This window comes from Megascapheus bottae, chromosome 8 (assembly GCF_031878675.1).
Source record: "Megascapheus bottae isolate mThoBot1 chromosome 8, mThoBot2.hap1, whole genome shotgun sequence".
In the NCBI taxonomy this organism is placed as follows: domain Eukaryota; kingdom Metazoa; phylum Chordata; class Mammalia; order Rodentia; family Geomyidae; genus Megascapheus; species Megascapheus bottae.
Window position 1 is genome coordinate 43,996,481 of NC_143516.1, and position 27,919 is coordinate 44,024,399.

At 34.6% G+C, this 27,919-nt stretch overlaps 1 protein-coding gene across 3 annotated transcripts in view; it reads right to left on the minus strand.

Annotated features, from left to right (window-relative positions):
* Grik2 (glutamate ionotropic receptor kainate type subunit 2) overlaps positions 1–27,919 on the minus strand; it is a 533,349-nt gene that overhangs the window by 124,970 nt on the left and 380,460 nt on the right. For all 3 annotated transcript variants that reach the window (XM_090338374.1, XM_090338373.1, XM_090338375.1), the window contains exon 12: positions 3,375–3,598. In XM_090338374.1, coding sequence (XP_090194500.1) covers positions 3,375–3,598 — 224 coding nt within the window. The remainder of the gene's footprint in view (positions 1–3,374; positions 3,599–27,919) is intronic.

Sequence of the window (27,919 nt, forward strand, 5' to 3'; positions counted from 1 at the left end):
TTTGAAAGTCTGCTAAAATATATGCATTCATAAAAATATTAGGATAGCAATAAAATATTCTCATGTGGTGTTTGCCATCAGATTAATATCTGACAGTGGACTATTTTATGAATAAGAATATCCAATCATCTCTATCCTTGAACTTATTATCTGGTACAATTCTTACTTAGCACATTATACATAGTAAGTAGAAAATTGTTCAATAAATTGTAAATAGACGACAGATAAACTTTTTTGAATATGTTAGTGAATACATGGGGAGACAAATTATACTGCTGTGGGATTCAAGTACATCCTTACTAGAGGCTTAATGGTTATTTGACTAATTATGTGAGCGACTGATGGAATAATTAAGTCAGTATAAGACAAATTGAACATATAGCTCAATAGCTAAAATGGCACAGATTAATTATAAGAATAAAAATATAAAAACAAAGAATGGTCAATTTTTAAATCACTTATATTTCACATTTGAAATCAATGATCTAAGTATGTACCCTTCATTATATACTATCCTAAAATTTAATGACGTAGCCTAATGACTAATGAATTTTGTTAATGATGTGCTTTATGTAGACCTTTGTGTTTATTATTGTCAAAGAATATGAGTTGCACATCAAAGAATTACATTTAAACACACTTTTCCTTTGTAATTTTCATGGAGATTAAATATATGTATAAAGAAAATACTGTATAGTGTTATAAATAACATAAAATGATACCTAATTTAGAGGAGTCATTAAGCTCTACAACCTAGATATTACAATTTACACTTTCATTTTAGAAGTAAAATTGAATCGATTCAAATATTTCTTTAGATTGGGTTTTCAGTATTTTTTCTTCCTGAGTAGAAAGTGTTTCTAAACAAGATTATTTCATTATTCAGAACTGAACAATATATTGTGTAAAAGATTATTTTAACTCTATATTATGTATTACATTATAATGATTGCATATTATGCATTACTTTTTTCAAATAGTATTTATTATTTAACACATGCTACCTAACATTTAGAATTTAATAGCATATCTATTAATTCATCCATAAAGTGCTTTTAGAAAAGTAGTTATGAGTTTGTATTAATATTGTTCAATAAGAAGTAGAAATCAGATCATTTTAAAATTTACTAATGACAAAATATATTAGCAACTTTCCAAAGTTATAATGTACTAGAAAATGATACAACATCTAAGTTTATATTTTCAAATACAATGATATGGATGAATTCCTTTTTGGTAAAAAAGCAATACAACTACCAAAATGATAAAGGCATTTAATCAACACAATAACACAGTTACATAAGATTTCACTTTGATACAAAGTGAGATTTAAAGATATATATATATATATGTATATATATGCCATTTGTCTGTATTATCCAAGTGGTTCTAAAGTGGAAGAGAAATTACATCTTTCAGTACTTGCTCCTGATTTCAATTTCAACAGATCTGGTGCTAGCCCTGTGCTGGTGGCTCAGGCTGAAATCCTAGCTTCTCAGGAGGCTAAAATCTGGGGATCAGGGTTTGAATCCAGTTTTGGAAGGAAAGTCCATGAGACTTATCTCCAACTAATCACCACAAAAGCTTAAAGTGGAGCTTTCAATGAAGTGGTAGAGCATTTACCTTAATTACAAAATGCTCAGTGTCCAGGACCTGAGGTCAAATGTCAGGATGGGCACACACACACATAGACACACACAATCTGAGATTGGGAAGATTAGGTATCTCTAAAATCTCTCACACAAATTCAGAATACCATAAACATCCAAATTTAAGAGCTCCAGCCAGCTACAGTTAGACTTTTCTTGGCTGCCATGTACATAGTTCCTCAACATTTTCTCAGGAAATGACTTATGATCCTCAAATCTCAGTCTTCTGGGTAGCTAGGATTACAGGCATGAGCCACCAATGCCTGTCTTGTGTTCATTTTTATAGAATCTGAAATTGTTTCAGCTAAAAGCTTCTGAACTTCATGCTAATTACTCATATTTGAGGAAATTAAGACAAATACTAACAGACTACCCTTATTCTTCAAATGTTACAAGATCATGTGATTCTAATATACATTTTTCAGGCATGGGAAAATGATCATTGTTTTAAATTCTCCAGTCTAAATTTAGAATCAATTCAGTAAAAATTTTACATTTATATAATAATTTATATAATAAATTAATATATAATAATTTTGTATAATTGATATAATTTTATAGTATTTATCGTGACTACATAAAATAGAAGTGTATAAAATATTCTACATCTTTAATTGATTTTATTTTAAAAATTAATGAATTAGATAACTGTTTTACTATGATGAAATTAATGGCGCCCTCAGAAAATTTTAATGAAGGAAAAATATTTTACCAAGGAATTTATGAAAATGTAATCAAGGTCAAGACATTTTCATATTTAATTTTGTCATAGGATAAAAAGTTACATATAATTTACATGTTAAAAACTTTTAAACATAAAAAGTTATATGTAAGATTCAAACTTATTTTGGAATCATATATATCTTTTACTACCTAATAGAATATTTTATGTCAAAGAACAAAAAACATACATGACTGTCAATGTTACAATTCAGTGGACTTCTAAGCCCTGAGACACAATTGTAATCTTAATTAGGTCAAGATAAAACTAACTCATGTTGAAATGACTTATCAGCTAAAAGTTTGGTAGAAATGTAAATATCAAATTATCACAAATATCCAGAAACACAGTGGAAACACCCACATGGATTACAATGTTTCACAGATTTTATAAGCCATCATAATAATTTCAGAACTATTCATTTTCTACTGAGGCATTTAGCTTTCTACTTAGAAACATACACGAATGCCAATAACAAGATTAAATTGTTGAAATGCTGTATTTATTCTGTGACAAAAACAACAAATTTCAATGCAGAAAACCATGGTGATGTTTTTAAACTTAAAATGATTGTTTTAAAAATAATTGCCTAGGCTCCTTGTAAAGAGGGTCTCCTTTCAAAATTTACTGGTTTGATTTTATTCTTATGTCTGAATTACTCATTTAAGTGTGTGAAATATGCTATATTTTGGTTCAAAGGTATTTTCAAAAAGAAGAACTTATCCTTTTATCAGAATAATTGTGCCGGGTTTTTGAGTTGATTAAGAGCCCTATCATACTTATAGCTTACTGACACAACCAGCATGCTTTCTGCCCCCAAATAAGGTGGCCCTGTAGTACATTGAAGTAAGTGCATGTAACTCTTCAAGTTCCTCCTGTCTTTCTTTAGCACCCATGGGTTATAAAAGGAAAAGAGAAGTAAAATTGATTGTGACTTTTGACAATTATTAGTTAGAAAAAGGAGGTAACAATTGCCAAAAAAATCACAAAAGTGAGCATGTTACCTGGCTATGACAAAGAGCACACAACTGACACCCAAGTAAGCCAGCAGAATATACATCCAGATATCAGGGGAGAGAGGATTCAGGAAGGAGAAGACGCCTGGGTTTGTACCATTGGGCTTGCGGTACAAAATACTTATTCCAAGTGTCATAAAGGGCTTGGAAAAGTCGATGACCTTCTCTCGAACGTAGGTAATAGCCAGTGGAGCAACTGCAAGGTCAGCTTTCTGTGGAGAGAAACACAAAGGAAAAGAAAGAGAAAAGATTGGTATGACTCACAAGAAAATCAGGCCGCTGAACAAAAATTTTACTTTTGAGAATGTTTTTGTAGCACTTACAGTAAAATTGAAAGCATTCATCCCTCTGAAATGAATCACCTAATTTCCTAAAATATTCCAGATTAGCAAATCAGTATTTATCACAAGCAGTGAGCAAAACTACTGAAGAAATTTGTATACATCCAGGATGTATATTCTTATTCTATTATCCGTTACATAGTTGCTTTCACTTTAGGTTAAAAAAATTCTAGTTAGTATCTATTATAATTTTCTAAATGCATTAGTTTAAATCCTAATTGGAATAGTAACTATAAAGACTTATTTATCTGAAAATCAAGAAAGTTTTTTTTTTCCTGGTTGGGAAGACATAGAACAATGTAATTTTAATGCTTCAGTCTTCCATTAGATAAAACATTCTTGAAATCATCATTTATTATGATTCTGTTTACTACCTCTGAGTCTTCTATCCTTCTTATTTGTTTTATATTTTTCAATGAAAATCCTTGCAGCTTTGCCTAAATTGCATTAGGAAATGAGATTTCTTTTTCCAATTTTCACAAAGTTGCTAATTTTCCACGGAAGCTTAAAAATGTTAAATTACTCATGCTTTTAACTCATCATATTATAACCATCTGTCAGGGATTAGTTTATGCTCTAAAATATTGCAAGAAATGATTCTAATATTTTAAGACAACAAAAACATCTCTGTTGAAAAGCTGTATCACTGCATTTGTTTTCTTTATGATAAAATTTTCAGAAAATGAATAAAAATGGTTCATTTTAAAACACAACAGAGAGAATTAGAGCAAAACAAAATGAACTCTGTTCGCTTTTTCCTACTCATTTTCTGCAGGATTTGGAGAGGAATCATCTGCAATATCTAAAACTTTATTGGCAATATTATTCTGTATGTGTGCTCAAAAGTTGGTTTGTGTGAGAAAAACAGAGCCATTCATATGTTTGGAGAGAAGGTGTTTGAGAAAACGTAGAGAGAAAGAAAAATAGTGTTTCCATATACTAAGAAAAATCAATGTCAGAAGTACTGCTGTTGTTCAAGGGGTAGGATAGTGGCCTTGAGCTGAAGAGCTCAGGGACAACGCCCAGGCCCAGAGCTAAAAAAAAAAAAATCAATGCCATACTGATCCTGAGAAAGGAATTTTACAGGTATCAAAGAGAAAAAGCATTAAATTCAAAATTATTGTTAAACTTCTTTATAATTCACTGGGAAGCAAATCTTGTACTAGGAGCTTCATATGAATTATGGTATTTAATCCATATGCATTCCTACCATTATTTCCTCTTTGAAACAGTAAAATAACACTTGGTATCTTAGATCTGAGTTCACTGTCAAAATGGGATCACCTGGCGTCTATGTTGAGAGCTTTACCATGCCATGATCTCTACAGTTAGTAAAGGACTCATGGAGACATTGTTCATTCACTCAAGCTAATGGAAACATACAAGGCTAACAATCCACAATTACAATCCTTTATTTCAGAGGCTAGTGAAGACTTCAAGTCTGGGAAGATAGAAAACAGGCTGCAAAAGTAAGCAACCTTATGAGAGAAAGAAAGAATTATAGAAATAGAAAGTACAAGTAAAAGCCGGCAAGAGGATGTCATGGTTAACCCTGTTGTGGAGGGTGAAACACAACACAGTGCAGTTCAAGTGCCTCTCCACTCAAGGCATCTTCCTGTGGAAGATGGCAGCTAGGTCATTGTCCCACCCATTATTTCACGTGGCTATCATTTGTGATGGGAATTCTTAGCTCTTAATTAATATCATCTTCATAAATGGAATCTAAGAGAGTAGATGTCTTAAAAGTACAGTGTGTAATATCTGGTACAGGCAACAGCCACAGGGACCAGAGCAAGAGTGGATGGGAAGTTAGGAGGATGCATGCACAGAATAACAAGTTTTGATTGAGCAGTACACATAAGTTCAGAAATATAGTATTCCACAAAATGGTGACTACTGTAAATGATAACATTTTAGTCTTGAGAAAGAGTAAAATATTTTTAACAAATGACAACAATTTCATGAAACAATTCAAATAATATATTAAACAATACCATCATCTAACTCTATTTTTTCTAAAGGTATGTATTAGCAGGAGTGACAATACAATTCCCTAAAATAAAAAATTATCTTCCAAATATTATGGGGGGGACTAAAACAAACATTAGAAAAGTAAAGTATTTTGAACTATAAAGTCAGTCATTCAAGCAAAATACCAGTGGGTTCTTCCTAATAATGAAAAATAAACAAATAAATAAAGCAAAATGCATGTACATCCATACAGTGGAGTATTGAAAATAAAAAATAAGATTCTATGAAATGACATGGAGGAGGTCTAAATACATATTATGTAAAGGATTAAATTTTGTAGGGTTCCATGTATCTTCAAGTAAAGAAGTGGCTAGGACTCTTGGAAGATGGCGCCGAGACAATAGGGACTCTGCCTAGCTCTCTCTCACAAAAAGTGAGAACCAGGGAGTCACACGAGCCAACTACCTTAAGAAATCCACAACAACAAACTCAAAAAGTAACGGAGAAGGACTCAAACTGGAAAAGAAATCCAGATAAAGATCACATCCAACTTTCTCAAAGAATTCAGAATGGGAGGACCACTCCCCCACCCCTCGCCTCTGGCTCCAAGCCGCGAAAAGCCGTGAGGAAGGCAGCCCCGACCACGGTAGAAACCAGCATAGGACGGGCCAGCTAGCCGCAGAAGCAGCTGAACCCAGACGCGGAACCAGAACAGCAAGCAGCAGAACCCAGACGTGGACACAGGCAGCAGCGGAGATCCAATGGGAGTGAAAGACTCCCCACCACCATGGAACACCCACAGACGGAATGCAGAGGTGTGAGTAACACAGCGGGTCCCCAAACCCACTGGGAAATCAGAGTTGGTGCCAAGCAATAGAACTTAACTCAGACCCCTCCATCCCGCCTGAGAAAGACTGACAGGAGCAGGGGGGCAAGGAATTTAGAATCCTGTCCCTTCCCTCAACAACCCCCTCCCCAGGCCATTGACTGGAGAATGACAGGCGGGCTACCCTAAGACCCAGCACCCCACCAAGGGAGGCGGAGTTGTCCCAGCCCACACCCACACAACAGGCTCCTCTCCCAGGCCTCTGAATGGAGACTGACAGGCGGGCGGTCGCTAAGACCCAGCACCCCACCACAGGAGGCAGAGGTGTCCCAGCTCCAACCCGCCCTACAAGTTCCTCTCACAGGCCACTGGGTCTGGAGAGTGGAGGGCGCTGAGACCCTGCCTTACAACAGTGGGTGGGGTGTATGGGAAAATAGGAGCCAGCATCTGTCCCCTCAAATCTTGAGCCGGGCACCCTCCAGGTGGGAATTCTGAGCAAGACAGCACCAAGGGGCCCCCCATAGTCACAGACTCCTGGCCAAAGCGGCAGAAACACAGCAGGGAACAGAAGGGCTAACCAGCAGCCAGGCACCTCTTTCTGAGAATTAGAAAGGTTCGGCTTTGCCCTTGGAGCCCAAGTCCTCAGCTGGGCCCCGCCCCTGGGAATGGAACAGACACCTGCTGGTCCTGCTGAGAGCCGCTGGAAACTCCCAAACCCCAGACCCTTGGCCAGGGGCCTGCCCCTGGAGGCAACACAGAAAAACCAACCCTCTGCCCAGCACGCTCAGACTGAAGCTTGCAGATCCATCCCATGGCCTACTGTGAGGCCACTGGTTGGGCCGAGAGCTACTCGTGCAGCAACACATAAGTTTTATCTAATACTTTCCAAACTTTGTACTCAAATACGCTACATGCTTACCAACTTAGGTCAGTTATCCTTACGCTATACCTTTTCTTCATTACTATAATAATCTTACACTTCTACGTAATTCCTCTTGTACCTACCCTGTTCTCTCTCATACTATTTTTATATCTCTGGTCCTCTGATCATCTTTCAATCCTTCTAATGCATGCATCTACACTTGATGAGTGTTGAGCAATACTGTATATCTAGGTGTTCAATTATACTCTAGGTCCAGAGGGACTTAAATACAATAGAGATTGGATTGAGAGGCTTACTGTTTTGGTCATAAATTGGTTATCAGTGGTTGTACTAGGCTGGTCTGTAAGTGCACAAAAAGAAAGAGTGATAACACCAATCAAAAATTTTGAACATCTAGTGTCTGCCAGCTAAAGAGGTCTAGGTTGGTTATATCTGACAACAATAATCGTGTTTAGTATTAATCTTCCTCCCATTTTCAAATGGGCAGAACAAGAAACTCAAGAAAAATGTCAAATCAAGGAATAACATCCCCAACCTAATATAAACAGACAATGGAACAGTCACTGGCAAACCTAGAGGAGAGTCTTCCAAATGCTATACAAATGCAATTGATAAACATCATTAATGAAAAATGTGAAAATATAAAGAAAGAGATAAGGGAGGAAGCCATAGCTAAACAAGAAGAAACCATAAACAAGGTATAAGTGAAAAAGGAGAAGCAATAAAGGAGACCAAAATAAAGGTTTTTCAAAGAAAAATGGATGAATTCATAGTATCCACAAAAAGGTGAATGAACTCCAGAAAATGTCCAAAGAAAATAAAGCTACTGAGCTAACCACTCAAATGGAAATCAAGGTGCTAAAGAAATCCATACATGATCTAAAAGAAGAGATGCAAGGCATCAAAAATGAGCAACTAGAAGCAAAGGAGATGAAGAATAAAGTAGATAGCTTTGATAGCAGGTTAGACAATTCAGAAGAGAGAATTTCCGGGGCTGAAGATAATTTAGTTGTTATAGAGAAATAACAGAAAATGAGTCAATCCAAATCTAGGAAATATGAGAGAGCTCTTCAGGAGGTCCAAGATACAATTAGGAAGCATAATTTAAGGCTAATTGGTATTGAGGAGGGTCTGGAGAAAGAGGTCAATGGTATTGGAAATATACTTCAGGGAATCATCTCAGAGAATTTCCCAAATAACTAGAAGGGCAGGCCCATCCAGATACAAGAAGCTTTTAGAACCCCAAACAGACCTGACCAGAAAAGAACATCCCACCGCCACATTATAATCCAAACTGGATCAATAGAGACCAAAGAAAGGATCCTAAAGGCAGCCAGGGAGAAGGGATCAATCACGTATAAAGGCAAACCAATCAGAAAAACCCCAGACTTCTCAGCAGAGACCATGCAAGCAAGAAGGGACTGGAAGCATATATGTCATGCCCTGAAGTCAAATAACTACCAACCAAGAATACTGTACCCAGCTAAGCTCTCATTCATAAATGAGGGAACAATAAAAACATTCCATTCCAGGGAAAAGCTTCAACATTATGTAGCAACCAAACCAACATTACAGAAAATTCTCAAAGGTGTTCTACACATAGAAAACCAACACAAATGTAATGCAGAGAAAGAAATGGCATCTAAAACTCATACCATCTAAGTACCACAAGAACTGTCAAGGCACAGGCCCTAATGAAAGCTTTTAAAAATGGCAGGAACTAATAAATATTTCTCAATCCTGACTCTCAATATCAAGGACTTAACTCTCCAATTAAAAGACAGAGATTATCTAGTTGGATCAAAAAGCAAGATCCATCGTTCTGCTGTCTTCAAGAGACACATCTTACCCAAAAAAACAAATGTTTTTTGAAAGTGAGAGGTTGGAATAAACTTTATCAAGCTAACGGCCCCCATAAACAGGCTGGAGTTGCCATCCTCATATCAGATAAAATAGACTTCAAACTAAAATTAGTGAGAAAAGATAAAGAAGATAACTAAATATTATTAAAGTGATCTTTTCTCCAGGAGGACATAACCATCCTAAATATCTACACACCAAATTCCGGAGCACCAAACTTCATCAAGCAAACTTTACATTATTTGAAACCATACATAGATCAAAACACAGTGATCATTGGTGACTTTAATACACCACTCTCACCTACTGACAGATCAACCATGCAAAAATTCAACAAAGAAACCTTAGAATTGAACAACTGTACAGACCAACTCGATCTAACAGACATCTGTAAATTATTCCACTCAGCCACAACACAATATACGTTTTTTTCAGCAGCACATGGGACATTCTCCAAAATAGACCACATTTTAGGGCATAAAACAAACCTGGGAAGATTCAGAAACACTGAATTATTCCCTGCACTCTCTCAGACCACAAAGGCATCAAATTGGAACTGAACACCCATAACCACCAATGAAAACCCTGTAACTCATAGAGATTGAACAACACATTGTTAAATCAAAAATGAGTCACTGAAGAGATCAAAACAGAAATCCAACAGTTTATGAAATTTAACAAAAAGAAGAACACAAAATACCAGCTTTTTTGGGACACAGCAAAGGCAGTTCTCAGAGGAAAATTTATAGCTCTGAGTGCCTACAATAACAAATTGGAAAAATCGCAAACCAACAATTTAATGTCACACTTTAAGGTGCTGGAAAAAGAGCAACAAACCATCCCTAATGTCAGGAGAATGAAGCAAATTATTAAAATCAAAGTGGAATTAAATGAATTGGAGTCCAAAAAAACTATAGAAAGAATCAACAAAACAAGAAGTTGGTTCTTTGAAAAAATTAACAAAATTGACAGACACTTAGCAAATCCTACCAAAAAAAGAAGGGAGCATACCGAAATAAACAAAATCACAGACGAAAATGGTAATAGCATGAGAGAAATTATGAAGAACAAGAGTATCATGAGGGAATACTTCTCAAACCTTTACGCCAACCAATTTGAGAATCTACAAGAAATAAATGAATTCCTAGCCAATATTAACATACACACACTGAACCAAGAAGAACTATCCCAACTAAACAGGCTTATTTCAAGCACTGAAATAGAAATGGCAATAAGAGACCTTCCACCTAAGAAAAGCCCAGGGCCAGATGAATTCACAGTTGAATTCTATAAGGTCTTCAAAGCAGAGCTCACACCAATACTCCTCAAGCTCTTCAACGAAATTGAAAATGAAGGTTCTTTACCAAACTCATTCTGTGAAGCCAGTATAACCCTCTTCCCCAAACCAGACAGAGATTCATCAAAGAAAGAGAACTATAGACCTATTTCTTTGATGAACATCGATGCAAAACTTCTCAACAAAATACTGGCCAACCGTCTACAACTTATCAAAAAAATTATACACTATGATCAAACAGGATTCATCACAGGGAGGCAAAACTGGTTGAACATACGCAAATCAATCAATATAATTCAACACATCAACAGGAGCAAGGATAAAAATCACATGATTGTCTCAATAGATGCAGAAAAGGCATTTGACAAGATCCAACACCCTTTATGTTAAAAGCTCTGGAGAAACTAGGAATCCATGGAACATTCCTCAATATAATAAAGGCTGTGTATGACAAACCCACAGCTAGTATTATACTTAATGGCGAAAAGCTAAAGCCATTCCCTCTAAAATCAGGAACGAGACAAGGATGCCCACTCTCTCCACTCCTCTTTAACATAGTATTAGAATTCCTAGCCAGTGCAATAGGCAAGAAGCAAGCATAAAGGGGATCCAAATAGGGAAAGAGGAAGTAAAACTTTCCCTCTTTGCAGATGACATGATTCTGTATTTAAAGAATCCTATAGACTCTACTCCCAAGCTCCTTGAGCTGATTCAAAACTTTGGCAAGGTAGCACGGTATAAAATTAACCGTCAAAAATCAACTGCCTTCCTCTATGCCAACAGTGAGAGGAACGAGGGAACAATCAGGAAAGCAACTCCTTTTGCAATAGCCTCAAAGAAAATAAAGTACCTAGGAATTAGCTTAACTAAGAATGTAAAGGACCATTTTGATGAAAACTTTAAAACCCTAAAAAAGGAAATTAAAGCAGAACTAAGGAAATGGAAAAACCTCCCATGCTCCTGGATTGGAAGAATCAACATTGTGAAAATGACAATCTTGCCAAGGGCTATCTACAAATTCAATGCAGTACCCATCAATATCCCAATGTCATTCTTTAAAGAAATAGAAGAGGCAATCCAAAATTTCATATGGAATAATAAAAGACCCTGTATAGCAAAAACGCTTCTTAGCAGAAAGAACAGTGCAGGAGGAATTTCAATACCAAACTTTAGACTCTATTACAGAGCTATAATTATCAAAACAACTTGGTACTGGCACACGAACAGGCCTGAAGATCTATGGAATAGAACTGAGGACCCAGATATTAAACCACAGACCTATGGCCACCTAATCTTTGACAAGGGAGCCAAAAAAATAGAATGGAAGAAAGACAACCTCTTCCACAAATGGTGCTGACAGAACTGGTTAAGCACCTGCAGAAAACTAAAGTTGGATCCTTCTTTGTCACCCTGCACTAGAATTAACTCCAAATGAATCTAAGACCTGGAGGTAAAAGCTGACACACTGAAACCTTTACAAGAAGGAACAGGAGATACACTAGGCCTCCTTGGCATAGGTAGAAACTTTCTTAATAAAGACTAAGAATCACAACAAATCAGAGAAAGGCTGAATAAGTGGGACTGCATTAAACTGCAGAGCTTTTGTATGGCAAAGGACATAGCTAGTAAATTAATTAGGAAGCCTACAGAGTGGGAAAAGATCTTCACCAACCATACAACAAAGGCCTCTTATCTAAAATATATCTACAGCTCAAAAAATTGAATCACTCCAAAACTAATCTCCAAATAACAACCATCCCATTAAAAAATGGGCCAAAGACTTAAAGAGAGTCTTCTCTGAAGAAGAAACAAAAATGGCCTATAGACACATGAAGAAATGCCCGACATCTCTGGTCATAAAAGAAATGCAAATCAAAACAACTCTAAGATTCCACCTCACTCTAGTTAGAATGGCCAGGATCAAGAAAACTAATAACAACAGATGCTGGAGGGGATGTGGCCAGGAGGGATCACTACTACATTGTTGGTGAGAGTGCAAATTCATTCAACCACTATGGAAAGCAGTATGGCAGTTCCTCAAAAGACTAAACATAGAGCTCCCCTATGACCCAGCAATTCCACTACTTGGCATTTACCCAAATGTCCAGAAACAAGGACATACTAAATCCACTAGCACAACAATGTTCATTGCAGTACTATTTACCATAGCAAAGATATAGAACCAACCTAGATGTCCCTCAGTTGATGAATGGATCAACTAGATGTGGTATTTGTACACAATGGAATTCTATGCTGCTGTCAGAAAGAATAATATTGGCCCATTTGTAAGGAAATGGAAAGACTTAGAAACAAATCATATTAAGTGAAGTAAGCCAGACTCAAAGGAACTCAGGCTCAATGTCAAAATCATTTGTCAAAAACAGTGGAAACCTTGGACTCTCCTAGCAGGGATTTGCAATAGAGCAAAACCTTGTTACTAAAGGCCATATAGTAGGATGCTAAATGAAAGGATCTCTAGTATATAAGCCATATAATGAATGATTGTTGTCCTTAAGGAACTATGTTATCTGTCATCTCTTTGGCTGTTCCTTGGTTAGCTCATATTGTTACAGTATCACACTTTGTTATCTGATATATTGGATATATTTGTATTTGTTTATTTGAAATTGGATAGGGAAGGGGGAAAACCTAAATGAGGGGGTGGGGGGGAGGGTAATGGGGACCAAGACATGTGAAAGGGTATCAATGTATGTGAATTAATGCACCTTCTATCTGGCAAATATCATGTAACCCTTTCATTAATTACAGTAAAAATTATTTAAAAAAAGAAGTGGCTAAACCTAGTCTTGGTTGTCAAGTATCTATAGGGGAAGAAAGAGAAGAAAACACAAATCACATTTAAAGAATAGGAGCAATACATGCATTGTACATTTACCCAAATTCACAAAACTTTGCTTTTGATAATAATGAATTCACCAACAATCTTCATCAATTTTAACAAAAAATAGCACACTAATATAAAGTGTTAATAAAAGAAGAGTTGCACTGAAGGTATCAAGAATTGCACTGGCAGTAGGTACCTGAAAATTCTACTTTCGGAACAATTTTTCTATAAACCTTAAAATTTTCTCTAAAATTATATTTTATCAATTTTGATATATCAACTGGTTGTTTTTACTATATTCTCATTTATTTTGCTGATGACCACATATTTAATATATTGTTGATTAATGAAGTAGAATTTTTTTGCTTCCATGATTGATCAGCCATCACTTATCAAACACGTGGTTTTCAACTGCACACTGAAAATCAGTTAATATGAATTTAATAAGTGAAATTTAAATACTCTCATAAGCAGTAAGACCGTCTTATTTACTTGTTTTCTGTGAACACAGTTTAAGTTTTATGACCATCTCTTAATAATATATTAATAACTTTGAATAAATAACTTTATTAAAGGTGTTCAAATGATAGCTGTGGTATTTTCCCACTAAATGTCATGCTATTAAGGAATAAGCACTTGAGAAATAAAACAGTCTAGTGATAATATTGAATAAATATTTTCTCTGTGGACAATGGTTAATATGATTTAATGAAAATAGCATTAATTGATTTCTGATTTTGAATAAAATAATCCTTCATTAGAGAAAACATTGTACAATTGTTTTAAAAGCCATTTTTAGCAAAATAAAAATGAGTGTGTTTTGTATTAGTAATAGAAAGGAAAAAGTGAGTTTACTTTTACTTGACTGAGTCAGAGAATTCTAGACTAAAATTCCAAAAACTTTCAACTTAAACAATGATTCTGAGTTGCCCAAATCCTAAATTGGAGAGTGTGTCCACAGCAAGAAATATAGTACCACAGAACTGGCTAGAATTAAATTTAGATTTATGGTCCAAGACTACATTATATTTTCCCCTATTACTTCCATTGACCCTCATTAGATCTCTTAACATTTTCAGTGACTTCTTAAGTGAAAAATAGAAACAGAATAAATACTTTCATCTAAGCAATTGTGACCCCAAAGTTAACTTAGCTACGCTTACCTATATCCCTTTAGTTTCCTGCATAATAATCAAGTGTGTCATATGCCACCTTGCCCTTTTGCCAGTTCTTCATTCCCTTGTCTAAAATGATCTCCTTTCTCCACTATCCACATTCTCCAACATACATATGTGATACTTTTCCTCCTTCATCAAATATTTTATCCAAATGTGTTTAGGTTCAGTGATTTGTGTAGCATTTGTATGCAAGCACAATCCAATTTATCACACATTAATATCTTGTGTTATTCCTTGTATATAGGTCAGCCACTATGGTGAGAGATATTTGAATATACTATTTTTATAATAATATTGTCCACATGCAAATGAGGCTTTAAGTATTTTATAACCTAGAGAGATTCATTAAAATCGAAACATATACCTCTGACCTGAAGAAATGGCAAAGTATCCCTCTGTGAAAATTTCAAGAACATATCTAGGAAGTGGATATCTTATCAAATTAATAAGCATTAATTTAATATTCTGTGTGAAACCTTGCCAATTGTTTTATTCACCTTTATAATTGTAATGAACCTAATATCCCTAAGGCGCTAGAGACCAAGGAACTGCCTGGTAAATGTTTGCTGAATATGATTTCAATCTAACTGAGCACAATTTTTAAAGATTAAAAGAAAAGTATTTGAAGAATTTTAACTGTTTTGGATTGTGTTCTAAGCCACATAAAATAAGGTTTCATTCTATAGTAAATATAATCCCAAATTAACTAACCATCTATAGAGAACAAGTAATTCATTTATGGGGGTGTAGCTATGAACAATCTTAGATCTTATAGAAACAATGATAGAAGTTATAATAAATTATACATTAATTAGACAACAAAGCGTATCTATACACATATATCCAAATTTGTCTGTAGTATGAAGACTTACTTTATAAACTATCACAAATCAATAAACACAATGATCTCATTTTATATGATCTTATTTTATATAATCATATCAGGGTAACATCTGAAACATACTTTTCAAAACTAAAGATTTAATAATGGTAAACAAATTCTAAGAATTTTTTTCTTGCTTGTGATATTATAAAATTCTTAATGAAGTGGGAAAAATCAGGAATCAAGTGTATAAATCAAATTTACAAGAACATTTTAATCTCACTTAACTAAAACTTTTTAATCTCACTTAGCTAAAACTTTTTAATCTCTCTAAGAATGTTAAGCTAGTTAATTAAGCCTAACCATTTTAATCTCACAGGAAGTCTGTATCACACTTTCGTAAATGCTGCACTGTATAACTATAGTCAAATACTTTGTGAATCCGTAGTGAAATACACTTGGCTCTGTGGAATGTCATCTCCACTGTTAATAGCCTCAGCCTCTAATATCTTGCGTGTATATTTTTGCTGAGGTAGGATCTGTTCTACACCTTAACGTTCTAAGACACACAGCAGATCACTGCATTCTTAGAACTGAGCGATGGTTTCTAGCACAGACAGTCTCTGAACACTTCCTTAACATCTGTTCATCATATTCTCAGGCTCCCTTTCAGTGCCTTACCTCTTCAGATAAAAACTAATCACTCACAGCCGAGTCCAAGTCCGGTGGCTCACTCTGCAATCCTAGCTACTCAGGAGGATGAGATCTGAGGAGTTCAAAGCCAGCCCAGACACTAAAGGCCATGAGAATCTTATCTCCAATTAACCAGAAGAAAACCCGAAATGGGGGCTATGGCTCAAGGGGTAGGGTGATAGCCTTGAGCTGAAGAGCTCAGGGACAGCACCCAGGCCCAGTTTGAATGCCCCATGACCTACAAAAGAAAAAAATAACAACAAACAAAAACAAAATCAACTGACAACTCACTCGTTCATCCACAGGTGCCCTCTCAATCCCCTCAGATCTCAGCCTCCTAAGTAGATAGGAGTACATCTATAAACTACAAGCACCCAGCTTATGTTTAGATTGAATTGAAGGAACATACATTTCAAATATAAGAAAATTCAAGTTTCTATAATAGCATGTATATAAATAATGTATCTATACTTAAATATATCTATATGTAGATATATTTATATATGCATGTAAGTATATAGAGATTATATGGATATATAATATACCTATATCTAGATAAATTGTAATACATATAATATGTATACATATACATACACTGCTACACAAATCTGAATACCTACTCCTTGGTTTAAAAAAAAACAAGATTTCATTTTAGAAGTGAGTATTTTATTCAAATCAATAGTTACTACATAGTATACATACAGTGAAAAGCAGAAAACTGCAGTGTAACATATGGGGATTTCTTTCACACTAGTGGGTCCTGAATTGAAATAATTAAGGAAACATGATTACTTCCACAGTAGATTTAGCTGCTGTTTTAACAGCGTCACTGTTATGTAAAATGGTCTGTGATAATTTCAAACCAAACTAACCAAGTCTGCCAAACCTGCCCTCGATAGCAGAATGAAAATGAACTTTTGAAATGGGTTAGTTCAAAGAAGTCCCTAGGACCTCATGAAGCTTGGAGAGGACGAATTTGTTTGTTGCACTTTGTTTTAAAACAATTTACTTTTTGTACATTTTCAAATTATGTAGTTTGTTAAATATTTAGACTCACGCACTATATCTTTTGCAATATTGTTTTTACTTAACTCTGTCCATTGGACATATTAATATTTCAATGCCATTTGAATAAGTTCAGTTCCCTAGAGAACATATGTATCTAGAATTGGTAATGGAAAGTAAAACAAAGTTATTTAAAAATAATCAGAATTAGTATATGTCAGTAATCTAAAGTAAAAGTTAAGGTGTGTATTTTTCTGAGAAGCATGGTATTTATTGTCTTACTTTGCAGGATTAGTAATTTCCTTTCATAAATGTAATCACTACGTTTAAAATATATTTTGTGAAAGTTATTATATCAAGAATAGTCACCTATATACAAAAGATGTTCTGTTATGTTCTACATTTATTATTGTTTAACTTAGATAGTACAGAAGGAAAAACAGTGCTACTCAAAAGCAGAGTTATTTTTTAAAGCAAATAGTTGAGGAAAAAAGACAAAATTGTAATATAATGTATGTATGCAGATTTTCAAAACACAATTAGAATGTTTGTAGTTAGTATTAGCCCCTCTAAAATATTCATACTAATTCTGTGTTTGATTTTCAGTGATTCCATCTATATATTTCCTGGTAATCCTATTTTACAATCCCAGCTCAAATGGCTATGGAACCATAGCCAGTGTTTTAGCTAGCAAATACTAACACTAAGCTGGATGGTAATTGACAAGCTACTGAAATCCTGAATTTCTAATTCTGTTCTAGTAAATCTTTCTTCATTTGGCAATAAATAAATGTATTGAATTTCCATGTTCTCCTTTTTAAAAACAGGTAAGGGATAATGGTTATAGAAAGATAATTTGGAGGTCAGTAGCCTTGTGCTGAAGTGATCAGGGACAGAGCCCAAGCCCATAGCCCAAGCCTCAGGACCAACAAAAAATAAATAAGTAAATACAAATAAAAATAAAGTGGATACTATTTAGTTTATGCTATTTACCAAAACAAAAACTTCAGTTTTTCATCCAACAGAAAAAGTAAACCATTTGATGCATGTACTATAACATTGCTAACCTGCTTTTCTAAATGAATTCACATTTTATGCTGAATTACTAAATAAATTCTGTTTTACAATGGGACAAATTCTGTTTTATATGCTTATAGTCAGAACAAAATCTACATTAATATTTGTTAAACAGCTAAACTCTTAGGCTAGCATAAGAATATTATACAACAAAATATTTAAATATATATAAATAGCTCTAATTATTAATATAGGCATACCCCTTTACAATCCAATAATGTTATTTCATAATAGGTTCTATCTGTTCCATTAACAAGTGACATTTTCTGAAATAGCACCATTTAATCAAGTTTGTTATATGTTGAATTATAATTTTGTAATAAAATATTTTTTGAATTTTTTGAAATATGAATGCTTGCAAAATCCTCCATTTAACTGAATGTCATTTATATAACACATTCTACCTTCAAAACTTTCATTATGCAAGTAAGACACAATAAATCCACAAATTTTTATGGTTTGTTTATTTAAGCATATCAATATGAAGATACATATACAAAACGTTCTATTTGACCTCAGTTTATAGATAAGCTGCAGTAAAAAACATTACTTATGTTTAAAAAACAAAGTTTAAATGAGGTAAAGATTTAAAAGACTACTGTTTATTGGTTTCAGTTTCTAACAGGCAGCCAATATAATTTCCTATTTTGAGGACAAAGACAAATAAGCTTTCTTTTCCTAGATCTATTTATACCTGCATAGTTCTGATGGAAACACTGATATAGAATATTAAACTCTATATTGGAGGAAATTTTTGCTACTGCATTTGAAGGTTACTGATTTTTATCTCATACATTCATGTACTTTTTCCAGGAATAAGAAGGAACAATCATCAACCAGATTGCCTATATTTGCGTTTAAAAAATAAGACTTAGAACACAACCAAAAATAGAGATATTAAATGATTTCAGGAAGAAATTACCAATCCTTTCTCTTTTTAAAATATTGAAGTAAGGGGCCATGAAGTGTGGCCAAGTGGTAGAATGCTTGACTAACATGCACAAAGCCCTAGGTTTGATTCCTTGGTACCACATACACAGGAAATGGTGTTGTGGCTCAAGTGGTACAACACTAGCCTTGAAGGAAGTCCAAGAACAAGGTCCAGTCCCTGAGTACAAACTCTAGGACAGACCAAATACATTACATATATGTATATATTCCATTACATATTATATATACAAAATCTATTAATCAGTATTTACTGATGGAATAGGAAGAATGGAATTACAAAGGCATTTATATGTGTTCTATCTTACAGCTATATGCATTTTCTTGAAGCAAGAAATATCCAGAGAAACCATAAGATCACAAATGAATTATCTGAGAAATTGGTCAATGCTTTCATTATATGAATATTCACCAAATAGTTGAGACAAACTAATAGTAAAACCAATATAGTAAAATCAATATAGCTGTTACTAAACATGGTATGCCCTAAACTTTCCACCATTTAGTAGCCATCATTTTTTTTCATACTTGGTTGCCCAGAGAAATATATTATATTTGTATATTCAGCACATTGGTTATAGCTCCAGTCACAGCTAAAGAGGGATTCATGCTGACACAACTAAAGTACAAAATGTCAGATACTAGAGACACACAAGATCTACAACTATAAATATTTCTGCATCATTTTCATAATAAGACTGCCCTTCCACTGCCCATGTCATCATTTGGAAGCTAAAGCATTGTTTTGACATCCTGAAGCATTCAACACCCTTATTATTAGGGACAGTATAAAGTGATGATAATTTGACCCTAGCATAACACCTTGGGTGATTGTACTGACTACTACCCCTTGAATGAGCTCTGATGTCACCCAGCTCTCCCCACAAATTCTCTCCTGTAGAGAATTCATTCCCTGCAGATATATAACTGCCCTACCCAATTTTTACTGTAATTTTTGAAGGGTTTTTTTTGCCATTTTCTCAACTTGAGTGCTATTTTCCCTCTAAATGTATTTTCATTTTGATATAGATTTGTTCTTATTTTGTCCCTTATTCAAAATATACATTTCATTTAAGTGTTACATGTTTTCTATCAATATTCCCTCAAAATTGTTAGCTGTTATTTCTTTAATGTTATTCTAAAATCTTTTCATATGTTTGACCTTCTCTTGTCTTATTTCTGACCTGCTACTCAATATTTGGTGGTACTCTTCTTACTTCCCATGTCTATTAGTCCTATCATATACTGTAATCAAATCATTTTATCTTCTGTGCTGTCTACTAATTAAATCTATAAACATTTTCTGACAGTTCACAAGTTTTCCTTAGAGGGAATAACAAAACAGTAGGTATGATAAAGAAAATAATAAAAATGTTACAAGAAAAGGATGATGTCTGAAGAAGAGAAAAAAAGATCAAATCTTCTTGAATAAATAAGATGGAATGGAACAGTGAGATGGAAAGGATAGCTACAAACAGGAAAGCAATCTCTTCATCAAATCCAAAAGGAGGTTGAAAGGATGGGTGTTAATGGAGAGATTTGTCAACTTTCTGGAACACAGAGTACAGAGTTTCTTATTTACCAGTTTCTATTTGTCAAAAAATTCAAAATCAGTATTTATGCTACAGGTTACAGAGTATTGAGTATCATGCACAAACAGAATGGAAGTTAGAGGATTTTTGCAGAACATGAGAATGCATGGTGGCTATACATACTCAGAATCACAGCGCAATTGAGATGGTTCACTGTAATTTCCAGTAATTCTGTTCTTTTCACTTGGTTGAAAATTCTCCGTCCTGACTCTCTCTTTAAGTAAAGATTATAAAGGCAGAACTTTCAGTGAAGTAAGCCAGGCTTACAGACTCAAAGGGTACATGTCTTCTCTCACAGGGGAAGTTAGATCTAAAGTACAACTATGAACAGTAACATATGCAAGGCTCCATGCATTTACAGACAAACAAGCTGACCAAAGAAGAATGTAGTTAAAGGAAGAATCCAACAGCAGAATTCTAAAAACAACAACAAGAAAAATTAATGTACTGTTTGTAAAAAGGAATGCCAAAGCATGGAAACATTTTTAGGAGGAAGGATGAGCAAATGTAGTCATTATATTCAATCCTCATTATGTAAGAATGAACTCTGTAATTTGGGAGCAGGGATATGAGGGGAAAAATAGCAAAAAAACAATGATTGACATTTACCCAAAAGAATTGTGCTCATTCCCCAATTTATGGAATTGTAAATCCTTTGTATCAATAGTTAATAATTCTTTTAAAAACCAAGAAGATTCCTATAGCATCAGATTTTTAGAGGAAACAAGGGTAATTACTAACAATGACAAAGTAAGTTTAATATTGGAAGACTGACTCTAATAAAAGCCATATAAATATGATAAAAATAAATGATTGACCAACTTGTAGATTTGATGGGACCCAACCAAAAAGTACTGAAATCAACTAAATCTGTAATAAAGAAAAAGAGCTAAGTTTATAAATTGTTGACCTAAATGTTAGTGTAGCTTGGGTTATGGTCCAGTATTATCTAGTACTCATTAGGCAGACGCTTATTTTATTGGTATATGTGTGTGTGTGTGTGTGTGTATGTGTGTGTGTGTGTGCCGGTACTGGGGCTTGATTGTGATATGACTGTAAGTATGTGGCTGAGAGGTGCCTCAGAGTGAAGAAACCAATCTTAATGTCCAGGATGAAGGATGATTCTTCTATAAAGACATTGAATTGACCTATAATTAAGAAACTACCCTGAAGTAAAGGCTATGAATGAGTCACTTGCAAAAATTAGCAGTGGAGGAGTGAAGAGGAGTAAGTGGGAGGAAATGAGGGTAACAGTGTTTAAAAAGAAATGTACTCATTACCTCATTGCAGTAAATATAATAAAAGAAAGATTAACAGTAGTTGAATAACCATGATCAGGAAGTGTGTAGGTGTGTGGGTGATAATATAAGAAAGAAACAAGCCACTGGGGTGCATATGGTTTCATTGGGGTCTAAGCAACTCATGATTTAGAAAGAATTTTAGGGATCCTGGGTAACTGCTGACACTCAGTTACACTCCATATAGTTTGTCTGCAAAGTACACAAGAAATTGCACATCATTTTTCCTCTGAATATGCATGCAACTTGCTTTAGTTAAGTGGAGATAGTAGAATTGGTATACTGTCACTTCTGTGAAGATATGCTCTTGTTCTGCCTCCCAGAAAGGACAAGCCATCACAGAGTGAACCTTTGAAGACTCACTTGAAAGCTCAGGTAAGAAAGCACAGTTGAGAGCCTCAGCTAACCAGTAATCTAACTGCAATGATGAGGGGACACAATCTCTGTGGGTAAAAGTGACTATAATTTTTTAAATGGTGTAACACTGGGATTCCCTGGTTCATGATATTACATGAGCTGGAATCTTTAAGTAGAATGTGAGAGATGTTGTAGTGCTTTGTGGGTATTGACAGAACACTGGAGGAAATGGTTTTAATACAAAGAAAAAGAAAGAAAATAGGACAGTAAAATATCAAAGAAGAATTTGGTGATCAAAGACTATGAATGATGAAAGAAGATGAAAATACATAAAAGATAATGAACCACTTGGTGGGGGGTTGGGAAGAATAATAACTTGGGTCAGTGTAAAGTCAACAAAAGATCAATGCATTCTGAATAGTAAAGTAGACTCAAAAGTGCAGAAGTTTTACAAATTCCAACAATAATTTTGTGAAGAATATTTTTAATTTTCTCATCTGTTTACAATATAATTCTCAGACTGAGATTTTGCATAATTCACCAAGGACAGTGCTCAGGCCCTGAGTTCAAGCTCAGGACTGACAAAAAACAAACAAACAAAATAAATGGCTTGATGATGTCAGAAATGTTTTAAGCACTTAGAGAAAGTTAACTCTAGTCAGTAGTTTTTCTTTCCATATACAATTATTAGCAAAATCTCTGAGTTGCTCATTTCCTCTTTCATTCTTCACCCCCTTTCTCATGAAAGTTAACAGAATAACCAAATTAGGAAATCTCTTCATTTCTAGGGGAATCTACACCGGAATCACAAAATTTCAAGGTTAGGTTTTCTAGTACAGTATGTTTCACTGACATTTTCATTCATAGGGTATTTTTGGTGGTACTGGGGTTTGAACTTGATACGCAGATACTCTACCACTTCAGCCATTATTGTCTTAGTAATTTTTTGAAAAAGCTTCCAGAGTTTCCCTGGGACCACGCCTAGCTTTGTCTACCTAAATACTTAACTTGTATTCAGATAGTTTAATTGCTTCAAAATAGACTTTAGTATTGGAGATATAGCTCACCCAGTAGAACAATTATCAAATAATCATGAAGCCTTCAGTACTACTCAAATATTAGTTCTACCAAAATGGAAGACCCCATATCATATTTTGTATACATAAACAGTCATATGTTAATGAAGATTCATAGAAATATACGCATACATACATTTAATTCCTTCATTAAATTGTAATGTTCACAGTATATATGTGCATGCATGTATGTACAACTGTAATATTTCACTAAGAACTTAAAAAACTGTAAAGTCAAAATGCACAGTGAATTGTATAGAGGCAATGTAAAAGCATACCAGAGGATTAAGATTAAAATTAGCATGCACATTACATATTCCAGCTTGATTAATCTACTGATCCTCTGCTGTTATGACAAATCCTAACATAAATAATTTATGTAAAGAAATGTATGGAAATGAGTGACTCTACACAAAACACCTAGAAGTGAAGCATCTCTCACTTATGGAGATAAAATGACCTGAAAAAACTGGCTGGCAAAAAAAGACTCATCAAGATTCAAAAAATTCTTTACACAGTGATAGATTGATCTGAAAACAGAAGGGCAGTGGGTGTTTTGTTACTATGGCTCTTCTGGGTAGTAATTCAGGGACTGCAACTACACAACCTCACAAAGAGCTTGGAAATTGACTGCCTTAACAAAGGGGCTCAGCAGGACAGTGAGTGCTGCACATTAAATCTCACTGTGCATTGATGAGCTCCTTTTGAATTTTGCCAGGGATTAAACAAAGGAGACAGGTCTCTGGCACTTTCAGGATCTGAGTTCTATGGAGAGGGTCTTTTGTTTTGTTATGTTTATGTGGGAAACCTCATTGTCATCACTCAGACTAGATCTTATTCCTATTATAGCTGAGATCTAAGGAAAGCATGCAAAATATCAGGAAAGAGGATTCAGGATAATTTTCAGGTGAAGAATAGAAACCAGAGTTCCTTTTTGATTTTTGCATTTAACTTCCAAGTAAACAAAGCTGTTGCAGATATTTTAATAATATCATGAGGGAGAAAAATACAGATATTTCATCATGTTAAATATTTAATAATTTTATTTAGCTTATAAGAGTGATTTCATGTTTTTGTCCAGTATTGTTGATACAAATAAAATTTATCCAAGTGTTTTTCTTCTTAAATTTTGATTTAAATACTGATTTTAGGTTTACATATATATATAACTCAAATTTTATATCTATATTTGCAAAGTTCATTTAAAACTCATAGATTTTTACAGTATCTGTACATTTGTTTGTATGTGTGCAATGTGTACATGTGTATTTCAACGAAATTCTAGAGGAAAATGTGATCTACCAGAAGATCTGTGCTATGGGAAGAGATAATGAAATAAATGTACTTGGAATATGTTACATAAAAACTAATAGTGTTAATAGCTTTTCGTAATGTTTAAAGTGAATAACACTAGAAATAAGATAACAAATGTCAGTAGAGACTTTACCAACTTAAGATGAGTAAAATATGAACTGAAGGCAGGGGGTGGTGGCTGAGAATGTAGATCCAAAGTGACTCCATCTTAGAACCAAGCGGCCATCTTAACCTCCAGATAGCCTGCATCCTCCTGGAAAAGTCACAAGAAAGCATGCACCTCTTGACTAATCCCCTTGACTAATCCTCCAAAAAGTAAGCTTTTCCAGTTTGATTTTGAAATGCAATTTGATTCTGAAATTTGAATTGTGAGTCAATCAGAATGCATCTACTATGTTGCTATGTTCCAAACCTAAATGTCAACCGGGTATGTGTATGTTAAGCTTGAATTCCCCTAGACTTGATTACCTAGCATCATAAAAGCTGCTGTAAAACTGAGCTCAGGGCCTCTTAGCATCACAGGGCAACAGAGTGCTCAGAGGATCAAGCTTGAGCTTGCAATAAAGGACTCTCATGTGCTTACATTGGATTCGGCTCCTTGGTGGCCTTTGGGGACCCCCAATTCTGGGCACAACAAGATCACCATCAGTGTCTGCACAGGCAAGAAAGTCCATGAGACTCTTATTCCAGTTAGCCACCAAAATGCCAGAAGTGGTACTGTGGCTCAGCTGGTAGAGTGCTAGCCTCAGAGACAGCACCAAGACACTGAGTTCAAGCCTCATGATCTTACACAAGAAAGGTCAGACAGACAGACAAACAGGATTTTTGTTGTTGCTGTTTTAGTATTCGTGAGACTGTGGAAGAAAGCTCTTCATTTCAAGGCCAGCCTATGCAACACAATGACATCCTGTCTAATAAAGCCAATGTAACTGAATAAATGATTTTACATCTCATTGATGTTTTTTTCTTCTGAGAAGATATATAAAAATCTACATAGAAATAAGGGGGAAATAGGACAATTTTTTCTTCCTATGTAAGGATGCTTTGTTTCTTAGATCCTGGCATAAGTGCTTAGAAAAATAGCTTTTCAACATTTAAGTCCTCTGTTTACTAAAGCTATACCCTTTATCTTGACCATAGATCTGTAAATTCACTTCTAATTGAAGCCATGAATGAGAATTAGAAGGATGAAGTGGGTTTGGACCTGGTTACATTGACTTAGACATTAATATACTACCTTATAAATCAGTCCTTTGTGTTTAGATAGTTCAATAACCTTAACATAAACACTAAGGATTTGTCTAACTAAAGTCTAGTCACAATCAGGAAACCTAGACAGAATCTCACACAGGCATTGCTGTTTTACCTTTTGATTCATAAACAAGTTTGTCAACATACATTTGAACAAATAATGATATTCAAATTATTTAAATTCTGGTTGAAAATTGAACCAACAATTAAACTTAATTGTGTGTGTGCATGTGTGTGTGTTAAAAGAAAGTAAGGCCAGGTTTAATGTGAGGAAATTCAGAGTAAGTTAAAGAGAATAAGCAATAAGAAAGAGATACAGTGAGATAGTAAGCATACTGCAGAATATTGCAAGCAGAAGAAGAAAATAAGCTTATAAAAGAGGTAAGAAGAAATAAAAGTCCATGGTTACAAAAATATGCCTGCATAGTTTCATGTACAAAATATGAATAAGATATTTGGAAGATACAGATTTCATATTTCTGGGTGAATGAAATGTAAATTATAAGATTATCATAAGAACATCATACAGGTAAAAAGTTCCAGATGGGGAATAAAATACTTGTAAATAAATTCTAGAAATGTCTATTCTATGAAGAATATATTAAAGTGCTTAGGAAATTTTAGACAAACTCAGTGGTGCCCTTGTGACACAATCCTATATTACTAGCTACTCAGGAGATTGAGATCTGTGGATTGACCTTTGAAGTCAGCCTGGCAGGGAAATCTCTGAAATTCTCATGTCCAATTCACCACCAAAATCCCAGAAGTACAGCTGTGACTCAGATGGTAGTGTACCAGCCTTGAGTTAAATCTTAAGAGGCAGAACCCATGCCCTTAGTTGACCAAGCTCCCTTACTCTCACTTTCCTATCATACTGATGCTAAAATTGTTCCTTTCATATGGATGGCATGTTAATTATAGGATGCAGTTCATTCCCAGTGTACATCAATTTTGAAGATATGCAATATCTGTACATATGCAGTTATATCTTTTTTGAATTATTCCAATATAATAAGAGACAATTACTGGATTTTATTCAAAAGTCTTGAATTTTATGTTTTCTTACAACATTTAAGACAAAGTATTGAGAATTTCCTATAGGACATGTCTGCCTCATATCATGACATTTTGTCTGCCTAAGTAATATCTAGGAATAGTCTTATTGTGTGTGTACAGTTGGGTTATTGTGTGTTTCAAAATGTGCTTTTATCTATTATTTCATTATAACTTTTCCTGTATTTTATAATATTTTGGAACTATTTTGTGCTGATCCCAAGAGTTAAGAGTCAAGACCTAGGCACTGTACTTGAGCTTTTCTACTCAGGGCTGATGCTATAACTCTTGGGCTACAACTCCATCTCTATTTTTTTTATTGTTGTTTGTTTTTTGGTGTGTGTGTGTGTGTGTGTGTGTGTGTGTGTGTGTGTGTGTGTGTGTATCAAATGAAGACAATGAAGACAAGAGTCTCCTGGGTTTTCCTGCTAGGCTGGATGTTTGCTTTGAACCATGATCCTCAAATCTCAGTCTTCCGAGTAGCAAGGATTACAGATGTGGGCCACCAGTGCTTAACTTTTTTATTTCTACTTTAAAATTCTAACTGTAAATATTCAACATCTTACTCCCCCTGCCCTCCTCTTTTGTTGCCCAGGATAAATCTGTGATTTTATCACAGCTAATGTTTTTAAGTCCTCAAGATGTGGTACAAAGTTCATTGGACCACACAAATATCTAGGATTATAGGCCTGAGCTGCTGGGCCTGTCTGCATAGCTTATACTCTAACTACAAAAAGGTCCTAAAGATGTATCTATTGAAAAGTAGGAGATAATGCTTGATTTTTTTTCAGTTCTGTAGTTTTTGAACTTAAGGCTTTACAATTGCACATCAAGCACTCTGCCTC